This window comes from Onychostruthus taczanowskii, unplaced genomic scaffold (genome assembly GCF_017590055.1).
Source record: "Onychostruthus taczanowskii isolate IOZ18803 unplaced genomic scaffold, ASM1759005v1 scaffold56, whole genome shotgun sequence".
NCBI classification, from domain to species: Eukaryota; Metazoa; Chordata; class Aves; order Passeriformes; family Passeridae; genus Onychostruthus; species Onychostruthus taczanowskii.
This window is the reverse complement of record NW_024503235.1, coordinates 459,910-472,749: the sequence shown is the minus strand read 5'-3', so window position 1 is coordinate 472,749 and position 12,840 is coordinate 459,910. Positions and strand designations below refer to the sequence as shown.

Below are 12,840 nucleotides of genomic sequence, written 5' to 3'. Positions count from 1 at the left end.
CCATCCGTGCAGGGCTCCAGCCTTTGGGTTCCCACTGTGTCTGTGTTTATTCTCTCATGAGCTCCCCGCAGCCCCTTGGAGCTCTCTCGGGATGGGCCCGGACAGTGGCAGAGGAGCCCAAAAGCCACCCCCGAGCCGGAGCAGCCTGGGGCGTCCCGAGGGGACCCGTCCGTGTCCCTTTCCCCTTCTCCCCTGCCGGGGGTTCTCCCCGTTCCCTCTGTCGGTCTCCGGTGAGCGGCTGTCGCTGCCGTCCCTCCCGTGCCTGGTGACGCCCTGGCCCGAAACCCGCGGCGGGCCCGGGCCGATGTCGGCCGGGAGGGGCGGCGGAGCGGCCCCGGTAAAACCATCCGGTAAAACCATCCGGTAAAACCATCCGTGCATCCTCAGCTCGGCCTCGCTCTCCTTCCTGCGCCGGGGCTGGGGGCGAGTGGGGCGCGCCCGGGGTGTCCCCAGTGTCCCTTTATATCGAGGTGTCCCCAGTGTCCCTTGGCAATGGGGTGTGCCCAGTGTCCCCCTGCACCGGGGTGTCCCCAATGTCCCCTTTACACCGGGGTGTCCCCAATGTCCCCCTGCACCGGGGTGTTCCCTTGCACCGGGGTGTCCCCAATATTCCCCCTCCACCGGGGTGTCCCCAATGTCCCTTGGCACCGGGGTGTGCTCAGTGTCCCCCCTGCACCGGGGTGTCCCCAATGTCCCTTGGCAATGGGGTGTGCTCAGTGTCCCCCTGCACCGGGGTGTCCCCAATGTCCCCTTTACACCGGGGTGTCCCCAATGTCCCCCTGCACCGGGGTGTTCCCTTGCACCGGGGTGTCCCCAATATCCCCCCTCCACCGGGGTGTCCCCAATGTCCCTTGGCAATGGGGTGTGCCCAGTGTCCTCCTGCACCGGGGTGTCCCCAATGTCCCTTGGCACCGGGGTGTGCTCAGTGTCCCTTTACACCGCGATGTCCCCCTGCACTGGGGTGTCCTCCTTTACACCGGGATGTCCCCAGTGTCCCCCTGCGCCGGGATGTCCCCGGTGTCCCTTTACACCGGGGTGTCCTCAATGTCGCCCCTGCACCGGGATGTGCCCCTGCACCGAGGTGTCCCCAAAGTCCCCTTGCTCTGGGGTGTCCCTGGATGTCCCCATGTACCCCGGTGTCCCCAGTCTCCCCCTGCACAGGGGTGTCCCCAATGGCCCTTTACACCGCGGTGTCCCTAATGTCCCCCTGCACCGGGGTGTCCCCCCTGTCCCTGTCCCCTCGCTGTCCCTGTCCCCTCGCTGTCCCTATCCCCCCCCTGTCCCCATGCTGTCCCTGTCCCCGCTGTCCCCATGCTGTCCCTGTCCCCATGCTGTCCCTGTCCCCGCTGTCCCTGTCCCCGCTGTCCCCATGCTGTCCCTGTCCCTGTCCCCGCTGTCCCCATCCTGGCCCGGCCCGGCGCAGGCGCTGCGCCCCGGAAGGCGCGGGGCGGGTTCTGGTTCTGGTTCCGGGCGATGGCGGCGGAGCGGCCGCGGCCAGCGCTGGGAGCGGGCCCGGGCAGGTAGCGGGGCCGGGCCGGGGAGCCGGGCCGGGCCGAGCCGGGCCGTGCTGAGCCCTCGTTGTGTGTTGCAGTGAGCGAGCGGAGCGGGTGCGATGAGCGGCCGGCGCTGAGCCAGCGGAGATGGACGCGGAGGCCGTGAGTGACACGGGCCGGGACACCGGGCACTGCCCGGACCCTGCCCCGGACACTGCCCCGGACACTGCCCAGACACTGCCCGGACACTGCCCAGACACTGCCCCGACACTACCCCGACACTACCCCGACACTGCCCGGCACTTCCCCCGGCAGCTCCGAGCCCCGGGAGCTGCCCCAGAGCCTTCCCTCGGCGCCTTTCCCCGGCAGCAGCTCCCGGGCATTGCCCCAGCCCCTGTCCCCAGGCAGAGCTCTGTCCCCTCCCTGCCCCTGTCCCCAGGCAGAGCTCTGTCCCCTCCCTGCCCCTGTCCCCAGGCAGAGCTCTGTCCCCTCCCTGCCCCAGGCAGAGCTCTGTCCCCTCCCTGCCCCAGGCAGAGCTCTGTCCCCTCCCTGCCAGCCCAGAGGTTCAGTCTGAAGGGCCCATCAGGAATTTCAGGTGTCAGCAGTGAGCAGGGCTCAGGCACAGAGTGCAGGACGAGCTGCAGCACTGAATCGATTGCTGGGGTGCTGTGGGCTGAGCTTTGTCACTGTGCTGCTCTCCGTGCCTTGCGCTCTTCCTGCCACAGGAGCTCTCCTGGGCAGGGCACGTCACCCTTTGGGCCCAGCTCAGAAATGTCCTGAGAGCTCTGAACCAGCTGCTGTTTCTGGGAACGCTCTCCAGGGCTGCTCCCCGTGGCCCTGGGCTGGGACAGGCTCCGGATAGAATTGTCACTTGCTGTCACCCAGGCAATGCTCAGCTCATCCCAGGTCAGCTGGGAGCGCTGGAGGTGGTTCCTCAGCAGCATGTGCAGTGAGTGTCTCCAGGGAAGGAGGCTCACAGCTGCCCCGGGGGATTTCACAATGTCAGTGCTAAAGGTGGTGTGAAAGCAGGAGTGTCCCTTGAGTGACACTTTCTTTTGGTGTCATTTTCCTCCTGGGCCCTTGTTGTGTGGCTGTTTTCCTCCTCTGGCCAGTTTTCCTTTGTGAAAATGCCTGTTGACAGTGCCTGGTACCGAGTGCTTTCAGTTTTCAGTCTAACACCCGTGTCCAAAATGCCCCTGCACCTGCCTGGCTGTCACCAGCTCAGCTGAACACAGTTCTGTGAGATGGGGACCTCAGTTATCACCAGTTCTCAGTTACAAGTGAAGAGATAAAAAGTCAGGAATCAGACTCTGGCAGTTGAGGAGAATTTCCAGTTGAATGAATTTCAGAAGGGCCCTGCCTGGAGGTGCTGACTGTGTGCTGTGGTCCCTGCAGACCATCCCCATCTGGCAGAACAAGCCCCATGGCTCAGCTCGCAGCGTGGTCAGGATGATCGGCTCCAACCTCCCCCTGAAGCCCTGTCCCAGGGCCACCTTCGAGGTGAGTGACCCCTGCCCTGGGGGAGCTGGGGCAGTTCCAGGCACTGCATCAGCTGCTGTTTTGTCCCCACACATCTGCAGAGTTGTAGCCACAAAACCTGCACCAGTACAGTGAAGTTTAAGAATTTTTTTTTAAATTTCTTTTTTCTTTAATTCTGTTTTTCTAAACTGATCACTGGCAGCTCGAGGAAATCCCTGCCCAGGCAGTGTCTGAGCTGAGGGAGATGGAAAGGTGGAGCTGCTGCCCCAGGGTTTTGCTGTGTGACCTCCAAGGGACCTGGTGCCCTCTGGGCCTGTTCCCAGGATTGTGGAGTCCCTGACGTCACCCTTGGAGCTCAGGGCTGGCACTTGGCATGGCACAGGGTGGCACGTGGCCTTGGCAGCCTGGCCTGCATCAGGTGTCCCCTCCTGCCCCACTCACACCTCAGGAAGGAGCAGGAGCTGGCCCAGGGAAACACAAAGGATTCATCTCCCAGCTCCAAAAACCTGAAGAATTGTGCAAACAAAAGGAAACCTGCTGGAATTGCTGTTGTGCCTGTGCCAGCCACAGCTGCTCATGGCACAGGGGCTCTGAGCACAGCTGGGGCAGCTCCAGGAGAGCAAAGCCTGTCTCTCAGCAGCGTTTCCTTCCTGCCAGGTGCTGCCCAGTGTCTCAGATCTGTATCTGGGTGAGGTGCCCCCCGTGCCCACCCTGGCTGACATCGTGTGGATCGCAGCGGACGACGAGGAGACCTACGCCAGGGTCAGGTTGGTTTTCCTCTGCTGCTCTCTGGCTCAGAGCTCAGGCCAGGCTCTGCTCAGCTGACCACAACTTCCAGTCCCCTCAGGGTCTGGCGTGGTGCCTCTTGAAAGACATTTTTCCCCAGAGAGGGGGGAAAAAAATGACAAAGTACCCGGAGAGGAATTCCTGTAGGAGGTGCCAGGAGCCATGTCCTGTGTCACTCTCTGGTCTGTGCACAGGATCCCCTGCTCCAGGGTGGTTTTTGGCCAGGAAGTGGAAGGGTTGAGTTCTCCCAGGACTGAAATGCCCTGTCCAGCCTGGCCTTGGACACTTCCAGGGATCCAGGGGCAGCTGCAGGGAGCACCTCTGAGGGTACACAGAGGCTTCATTTGTTTTGTTGGAGGCTCTGCTGCCCTCAGGGGAGGCCAGGCTTTGTCATGGACAGGTTTGGACTTGGGGACTGACAGGTTTTTGTCCCCAGAAGTGACACTCGCCCGCTGAAGCACAAGTGGAAGCCGAGTCCCTTCACGGTGATCCAGAGAAACGCCTCAGTGCCCAACCTGAGGAAGCAGGAGGAGAAGCTGCTGGCCCTGAAGAAGCCTGGCTTGCCAGCCCTGAGCCGCACCACAGAGCTCCAGGATGAGCTGAGCCACCTGCGGAGCCAGATCGCCAAGATCGTGGCTGCAGACTCAGGTGGGCTCAGTTCCTGCTGGGGGCTGAGCTCTGCCCCCTCCGGGCTCCCTCAGGGTGGGGTGCTGGCTCTGGGGGCAGCTCGGGGACCGTGGTTTTGGTTTTACACTCTGTTGTGCTGAGGAAAAGCTGTCCTGTGTGCCTTGCTGTGAGTTCACCCACCCACCTGTGGTTTTAGTTTTACATTCTTTGTGTGGAGGAAAAGCTGTCCTGTGTGTCTTGCTGTGAGTTCACCCATCCACCTGTGTTTTTAGTTTTACATTCTTTGTGTGGAGGACAAGCTGTCCTGTGTGTCTTGCTGTGAGTTCACCCACCCACCTGTGGTTTTGGTTTTCCACTCTGTTGTGCTGAGGAAAAGCTGTCCCACATGCCTTGCTGTGAGTTCATCCATCCACCTGTGGTTTTAGTTTTACATTCTTTGTGTGGAGGAAAAGCTGTCCCATGCCTTGCTGTGAGTTCACCCACCCACCTTTGGTTTTAGTTTTACACTCTGTTGTGCTGAGGAAAAGCTGTCCCATGCCTTGCTGTGAGTTCATGCATTCACCTGTGTTTTTGGTTTTACACTCTGTTGTGCTGAGGAGAAGCTGTCCCATGCCTTGCTGCCAGTTCATCCATCCACCTCTGGTTTTAGTTTTACACTCTGTGGTGCTGAGGAGAAGCTGTCCCACCTGCCTTGCTGCCAGCTCACCCACTGATCTGTGTTTTTAGCCTTGCTGCCAGTTCACCCCCCCACCTGTAGTTTTAGTTTTACACTCTGTGGTGCTGAGGAGAAGCTGTCCTGTGTGCCTTGCTGCCAGCTCACCCCCTGATCTGTGTTTTTAGCCTTGCTGCCAGCTCACCCCCCACCTGTGTTTTTAGCCTTGCTGCCAGCTCACCCACTGATCTGTGTTTTTAGCCTTGCTGCCAGCTCACCCCCCCACCTGTAGTTTTAGTTTTACACTCTGTGGTGCTGAGGAGAAGCTGTCCCACCTGCCTTGCTGCCAGCTCACCCACTGATCTGTGTTTTTAGCCTTGCTGCCAGTTCACCCCCCCACCTGTAGTTTTAGTTTTCCTCTCTGCGGTGCTGCCGCGAAGCTGTGTTTTTAGCCTTGCTGCCAGCTCACCCACTGATCTGTGTTTTTAGCCTTGCTGCCAGCTCACCCCCCTCCCTTGTTCTGTGCTGCAGCCTCGGCCCAGCTGACCCCAGAGCTGTTATCTCCGGGGAGCTCCAACGCCTCTTCTCCCGTCCATTGCTTCGGACCCTCCTTCCAGTCCACCACGTCCTTTGTGATCAGCGACATCACGGAGGAGGAGGCGGAGCTGGAGAGCCCCGAGCCGCCCTCGGTGGCCGAGCTGCCGCCGCTGTGCCCCGCGCCCGAGGCCCGGCCCGAGCCCCCCGAGCAGGAGGACTCGGTGTCCCTGTCCAAGGCCAGCAGCTTCGCCGACATGATGGGCATCCTCAAAGACATCCACAGGATGAAGCAGAGCAAAGATTTGTGAGTGTTTCCTGCAATTCTCTTTTGGTTCTGGGTCAGATCCCTGCGGAGCCGGGGCCTGGTGCTGCCTGCTGGGGCTGCCCCGTGTCCTTCGTTCTGGGGGAAATGCCTTTGGGAGCAGAACTTGGAAACTCATCCCTGGGCTTTTTGCCTTTCTGGGATAGGAAATAGTGGAGAATTTTCATGGGGGTAACTTTATTTATCATTTATTTTAAATTATAAATACTGTGTATTATTTTAATATATAAATATATCACTATTTTTATATAAAATATATAATTTATATAAATATAAAATGTATAATTCATAAATCTATATAATAATAAAATATAAATATAATTATATATTAAAATATATATTATATAGAGATATATAAAATATATATAATTTATATATTTATATATAAATTATATATAATTTATTTAAAATTAATTTATTTTAAAATATCCACGAGAATTTTCCTGGATAGGAAATCATGGAGGGAAATTTAAACCATTTAAACGTTTGGCCAGCTTGTTCACCTGACAGAAAAGCTGTGTTTGCCCAGCTGCAAGGCAGCCCTGTGTGTGCTGGCAGCTTTCAGAGTGAGGGCAGTGCTGCTCTCAGCCCTCCTCCCACTCCCGGGCAGTTGGGAAGCTCAGCAGCTTTTCCAGCCTGGAGCACTCAGGGATTTAACTCTTGGAGCTCCTCAGCTTCTCTGATTCTCCCTCTGGGCGTGGGCAGGGTGAGTTTGCACTTGTCTCACCAGGAGTTCTGATCATGAGAACTCCTGAAGCTGCTCCAAGGCCAAGATCCTGCCCAGCTGGGGAAGTTCTTCCCGGCTTTTGGCCGTGCCACCTGCCTGTCACAGCTCAGCTCTCAGGCTCCACGCTTCCCCTTCTGCTCTGTGAGATTCCTGGCCAAAAATACCGCTCTGGCTGGGGGGCTGTGCACAGCTGCTGGTTCTTAGTTTGGTTTGAGAGGAATCAGATTCTCAGCGCTGAAAAAAATTCAAGTTAGATGAGAGGAACAAGCTCAGCTTCCCCAGCCAGAGCATCAGGGGTGTCACTGCTCCATCCCTCCCAAAATTCCCCCTTGGCTCTGCTTTTCCTGAGGGGAGCTGCCACACAAAGGCTGAGCCATTTTTGCCCTCATCAGCCTCTCCTGCACACAGCAGTGATGGTCTGGGGTTATTGCAGCTTAATTAAAGCTGCCTGAAGAGTTGCAGGTAGCTGAAAAATTAAGTTAATTACTGATGTTCATTATTTGATGAGCTTTAATTCCTAATTCTGGTGCAGTTGTGGAGCAACCCCTGTGCTCCCCCAGCTGAACTGGGCAGCACTGGGAAGCCTGAAGAGGGTCAGGTGCTCTTCAAGAGGAGGAAAAAAGGTGCTTAAAGATGAAAAAGATGCTTGAAAAGATAATTACATCGATGTTGCTCTGCTGCTGCTGTGTGGGAGTCAGTGCTTAAACTCAGCCTTGTGTTTAAACTCAGCCTTTGTGTTTAAATTCAGCCTTGGAAGCTTCAGGAACAAATGAGGAGCTTGCAGAAATGTGCCTGATCCAGTGTCTGGTGGAAATATTCCAGGCTTTGGTTTTTTTGTCTTTGAGGAAGATAAAATGTCTTCCCATAATGTTTTCTGAGTGAGGAGGGGCTTCAGCTATGAAAAAGAAATAAAGCTCTGAGGTTGTTATTGCAGGTTGTGAACAAACCCATGGTACCTGAGGGAAAAGAGCTGAGGTTTGGCCTGCTGTGAAATAAATAATCCTCTGAAAGGAGCTGCTTGTGTGCACTTGCTGAAGGAGGCAGATTGCCCTGGGAACAGGAGAACTCGTGTAGTGGAAGGAATTCTGCACCAGCCCTGCTGTAAAATGCCTGGGATCTCCCCTGCTGAAACAGGGAAGCAGAAATCCAGAGTGCAGCAAAATTACTGAAAAAACAGAAACTTCCAGGGCTTCCCCCCAAACACCTCACTGAGGGTTGGTTAAATGGGGGGGATGGAGGCTGTGAAGAATTAATGAAGTTTTGGGGTGATTGCTTTGAGGATGAAATTTCCAGGATCCCCCTGGAGCCACAAAAGGAGCTGAATTTCCCCTTTTTGCTGTTTTGTGGTGTTCTTCTTGCACCTCCTCCACTTGTGACAGCATCTCATGATACAAGCTGCAGGAAAGCCCTGCAGAGAGTCCAGGCAGAGCTGTCAGGCAGGGATTTGGCAGGGATTTGGCTCTCTGTGCTGGCTGCAGTGGTTTCTGTGCTCCTCAGGATCCAGGCAGAGCTCTCAGGCAGGAATTTCTCTCTCTGTGATGGTTGCAGTGCTCTGTGCCCCTCAGGATCCAGGCAGAGCTCTCAGGCAGGAGTTTGGCAGGAATTTCTCTCTCTGTGTGCTGGCTGCAGTGGTTTCTGTGCTCTGTTCTCCTCAGGATCCAGGCAGGAATTTCTCTCTCTGTGCTGGCTGCAGTGGTTTCTGTGCCCCTCAGGATCCAGGCAGAGCTCTCAGGCAGGAGTTTCTCTCTCTGTGCTGGTTTCTGTGCTCCTCAGGATCCAGGCAGAGCTCTCAGGCAGGGATTTGGCAGGAATTTCTCTCTCTCTCTGTGCTGGCTGCAGTGGTTTCTGTGCCCCTCAGGATCCAGGCAGAGCTCTCAGGCAGGGATTTCTGTCTCTCTGCTGGCTGCAGTGGTTTCTGTGCCCCTCAGGATCCAGGCAGAGCTCTCAGGCAGGAGTTTCTCTCTCTGTGCTGGTTTCTGTGCTCCTCAGGATCCAGGCAGAGCTCTCAGACAGGAATTTGGCAGGAATTTCTCTCTCTCTCTCTGCTGGCTGCAGTGGTTTCTGTGCCCCTCAGGAACCAGGCAGAGCTCTCAGGCAGGGATTTGGCAGGGATTTCTCTGTGCTGGCTGCAGTGGTTTCTGTGCTCTGCCCCCAGGAGCCGCCCTTCCCTGAAGGAGGAGGACCCGGCCGTGCTCATCGCTGAGGTCCTCAGGAGGAAGTTTGCCCTGAAGGATGAAGACCTGGCCCTGAAGGAGAAGTGAAGCTGCTGCACTCAGCTCTGTAAGCAGAGTTTATGCTCCCACAAGCTCCTCACAGTAGCTGCCTCCTCCCAAGGGTCGAGCCTTCTGCCTCTTTTATTGACCAGACGTGGTTTGTGCGCCGGACACTTGGTTAGGAAATTGGATTTGATGTGTTTTCCATGTGTTGTTCTATTTAAGAAAAACCTTTTTAAGAAGATGGAAGCTCTTTTCCAGCTGTGTTTTGGTGTTGCTGGCTGGTGAGGACCTGCTGCTGGATGAAGTCCTTTGTAGCTGCACTTTTCCTTAGGTTCCAGCTGAGCACTGAGCTGTAAGGACAGACCCAGTTCCTGCCCAGTATGAACAGGACAGACCAGTCCTTTATCTGAGTGAGAGCTGCTGAGAACAAGCTCCTGAGAGCTTCCAGCTCTCTGGGGCTGTTGGATCATGGTGGGAAAAGGGGTTTTATTTCCCCAGCAACCCCCTGGTCTGAGGGATTCTGTGTGCCCTGGCTGTTCCTCGTCTCACAGATCAGCCCACACTTGCATGGCAGAATGGCCTTAATTTCCTGCCAGTAATTCCATGTCCCTGTCCCCCAGCCTGGGTTTTATTTCACCTCCCAAAGGTCTGCTCCTTGACCTGGCAGCAGTGCAAAGGGCCAGGAGGAGCTTGGCCTTGGCTGTGGCTGCAGTTCCCCCTCACTCAGAGCTCTCCCCCAGCTCCACGTTCCCTGCAGTGCCCCCCATGGCTGTATTTAAAGTATGATTTTTTTTTCCTTTCTATAAAATGGAGCCTTAATAAGACACTGATGGTCTGTGGGGTTGTTGATGTGCCCGGCTCGGGGTGGGGCTGCATCCCAGAAATTCGGGTGCCAGGGGCTCTCTTCATCCTCCTTGATGTCCTTGAGAAATCAAATCATCATCCCCACCTTAAAAATGAGTGACTTTTGTGGCAGAGAGGAGGAAGATGGAGGAATCTCCAGTTTTAGGGAGAGCTCCTCCCCTCCTGGGTGCACCCCAGAGCCCCTGGTGATGTGATCACTGTCCCTGTCCCCACAGGGCTCCTCTACACGAGGCTTTGGAGGATTTTGGGCCTGTCAGCAGCTCCTGCTCTGGGAACGAGCTCCCTGAGCAGCCTGGGCAGCACAGGGACACAGCCAAACCCTCAGAAACAAACTCCAAAACGTTTTATTTGGATTAAAGCTCAGAGAACAGAGGGGCTGGGGGCTGCACAAGGGGCTCACTCCCCACTGTGAGCACCCCCCGTGCTGCCAGAGCCAGGCTGGGCTCACTCACCAGTGCTTGATGACCCTGTTCCCTTCAGAGTCCTGTGTGAACAGGGGCTCAGAGCCCAGCTCCTGCTGCAGCTCCTGGGGCTGCCTGGGGCTGGGGCTGGCACTCCTGGGGACAGTCCTGAGGGGGCTGGGGATGGCACTCAGGGAGCTGGGGTGGGTCCTGAGGGGGCTGTGCCTATCCCTGAGGGGGCTGGGGATGGCACTCAGGGGGCTGTCCCTGTCCCTGAGGGGTCTGGGGCTGTCCCAGAGGGGTCTGTCCCTGTCCCCATCCCTGTCCCCGTGGGCAGTGACCCCGCTCCCCTGGCAGAAGAGCTGCCTGCGGGTCCCTGCTGGGAGCTGGCCCCGCTCCCGGAGGGGCTGAGCTGGCTCCGGGCTCTGGGCACAGCAGCAAAGCCCGGGGCCAGGGCTGGTGTCCCCAGCCCCAGGAAGGGCTGTCCCAGCAGGGGCTGTCCCAGCAGGGGCTGTCCCAGGAAGGGCTGTCCCAGCAGGGGCTGTGCCAGCAGGGGCTGTGCCAGCAGGGGCTGTCCCAGCAGGGGCTGTCCCAGCAGGGGCTGTCCCAGGAAGGGCTGTCCCAGGAGGGGCTGTCCCAGGAGGGGCTGTCCCAGCAGGGGCCGTCCCAGCAGGGGCTGTCCCAGCAGGGGCTGTCCCAGGAAGGGCTGTCCCAGCAGGGGCTGTCCCAGCAGGGGCTGTCCCAGCAGGGGCCGTCCCAGCAGGGGCTGTGCTGCAGGGCCGTGTTCTCCTGGGCCCTGGGGCCGTTTGTGCAGGGAGCAGCCGGGCTTTGCTGGCTTTGCAGCACCAGGAGCCCTCCCCAGCCCCACGGCAGGCTCTGCTCTGCCCCCGAGGCTCCTCCTGGAGCTCCAGGGCACCCAGAGGTGTTTGCCAGGCCGGGGCCGTGCCCTGCAGCCCCTGCTCAGCCCCAGGGGGCTCCTCCTGGGCCCCCTCCAGCCGTGGCATCCTCACGGGGCTGAGGTTTTCTTTGTCTCTTCCATCTGAAAACGACAGGGAATCGGTGAAAGCAGAGCCACTGCCCAGGGTCAGCCAGCCCCACAGCATCACTGCTGTCCCCTGCGTGTCCCCAGGGCCTGTCCCCAGCGCTGCCACCACCCCGGGGGTCCCCTGCCCTGGCACAGCCCCGGGGCTCGGCCTGGGGACAGCAGAGCTGCAGCTGCACTGCCAGGGCCAGCAAAAACCCAGAGTGCCCAAAGAGCCAGAGTGCCCAAAAACCCAGAGTGCCCAAAGAGCCAAAAACCCAGAGTGCCCAGAGTGCCCAAAAACCCAGAGTGCCCAAAAACCCAGAGTGCCCAAAAACCCAGAGTGCCCAAAAACCCAGAGTGCCCAAAAACCCAGAGTGCCCAAAAACCCAGAGTGCCCAAAAACCCAGAGTGCCCAAAGAACCAAAAACTCAGAGTGCCCAAAGAGCCAAAACCCAGAAATGCCCAAAGAGCCAAACCCCAGAGCTGCCCAAAGAGCCAAAACCCAGAGTGCCCAAAGAACCAAAACCCCAGAGCTGCCCAGCCCTGCCCTGGCTGACACAGGCACCAAGTCCCAGATTCCCCTCTGAAACAATTCCATAGAAAACCCAACTTTTACTTCTGAAACCATCCCATATAAATCCAAGTTTCACTTCCCGAATAATTCCATAGAAAACCCAAATTTTACCTCCCAAACAATTTCATAGAAAATCAAGTCTCACCTCTGAAACCATCTCACAGAAAACCCAAGTTTGCCTCTACAACCATTCCATGTAAATCCAAGCCCCCCGGGCCCCCCAGCTCCCCTCTCCTGGCAGTTCCCCTTTGCCCCGTGCCCAGGTTTGTGCCCGGCAGTTTTTTGGCTTTGTGCCCAGCCCGAGGGCAGCGCTGCCCCGGCGGGGCCGTGCCCGGTACCTGGCGGGGGGCTGAGGAAGCTGAGGATGGTTCTCTGCCCGTGGCCGGGCCGGGGCCGCAGCCCCAGGGCAGGGCTGGGCGCTCTGAGCCTGCCACCGAGGGGCTGAAACGGGAAAAAAATCCCAATGAAGACAAAAAAACGCTGGGGAGCTCATTGTGATAACGCTAAATAAGTCATTAATGTGATGCTGGCCAAGTCATCTGGTAATGACTGTTAATTATTCGTGATTACCAAAGCATCGGTCGTTGGGGTTGGAAATCTCAGAATAATAAATAATAAACAAAAATAATAAACTATAGATAATAATAAAATAGTAATAAATAATGCATGATAAATAGAATAATATATAATGTTAAAATATAATATAAAATACTAAATAATGAGAATTATAATAATTATTATTGATGATTATGGTCATAAAAAATTGGGGATATTTTATGGTTTGTGGGGTCCCCTCTGCCCCCCTGGGGATATTTTATGGATTTTCCCGCTTCCGGTTCCGGTTTTTTCCCGGTCCCGTTTTCCCGCTCGCGCCAGCCCCGCCCTCAACACGCGCTGCGCACGCGCTGCCCGCAGGGACGGACCAATGGGAGACGAGGAGCGGAGCCACACACGGTATGAGATCACGCCCACAAGCCCGGACCAATGGGAGATTAGGGGCGGGGCCACATGTGCCTCCCGCGCGCCACAAGATGCACTGCGCACGCGCTGCCAGCAGGGACGGACCAATAGAAGGTGAGAGGCGGAGCCACATGAGGGATGAGACCACGCCCACGCGGGCCTGCCTTATATAAGGCGC

The 12,840-nt window shown here is 57.0% G+C and overlaps 1 protein-coding gene across 4 annotated transcripts; it reads left to right on the top strand.

Moving 5' to 3' along the window:
* Window positions 1-1,447: 1,447 nt before the first annotated feature.
* On the top strand, window positions 1,448-9,663 carry MTFR1L (mitochondrial fission regulator 1 like). Of its 4 annotated transcripts, XM_041417446.1 has the most exons (8): window positions 1,448-1,520; window positions 1,592-1,655; window positions 2,889-2,993; window positions 3,630-3,739; window positions 4,195-4,406; window positions 5,569-5,878; window positions 8,779-8,903; window positions 9,062-9,663. In XM_041417446.1, the coding sequence occupies exons 2-7, from the start codon at window positions 1,641-1,643 to the stop codon at window positions 8,882-8,884; spliced, it is 858 nt and encodes a 285-aa protein (XP_041273380.1). In that variant the 5' UTR covers window positions 1,448-1,520; window positions 1,592-1,640; the 3' UTR covers window positions 8,885-8,903; window positions 9,062-9,663. The 4 variants fall into 4 exon arrangements, with proteins under 4 accessions (XP_041273380.1, XP_041273376.1, XP_041273378.1 ...); XM_041417442.1 differs by having other exon boundaries at window positions 8,779-9,663; XM_041417444.1 differs by having other exon boundaries at window positions 1,471-1,523; window positions 8,779-9,663.
* The last annotated feature ends 3,177 nt before the right edge of the window (window positions 9,664-12,840 follow it).

Bases quoted from the DNA above. Each gene is read 5' to 3' on its own strand.
- MTFR1L (XM_041417446.1), top strand. The intron at 4,407-5,568 runs GTGGGCTCAGTT...TCTGTGCTGCAG, and splicing joins GATCGTGGCTGCAGACTCAG to CCTCGGCCCAGCTGACCCCA. The intron at 5,879-8,778 runs GTGAGTGTTTCC...CTCTGCCCCCAG, and splicing joins ATGAAGCAGAGCAAAGATTT to GAGCCGCCCTTCCCTGAAGG.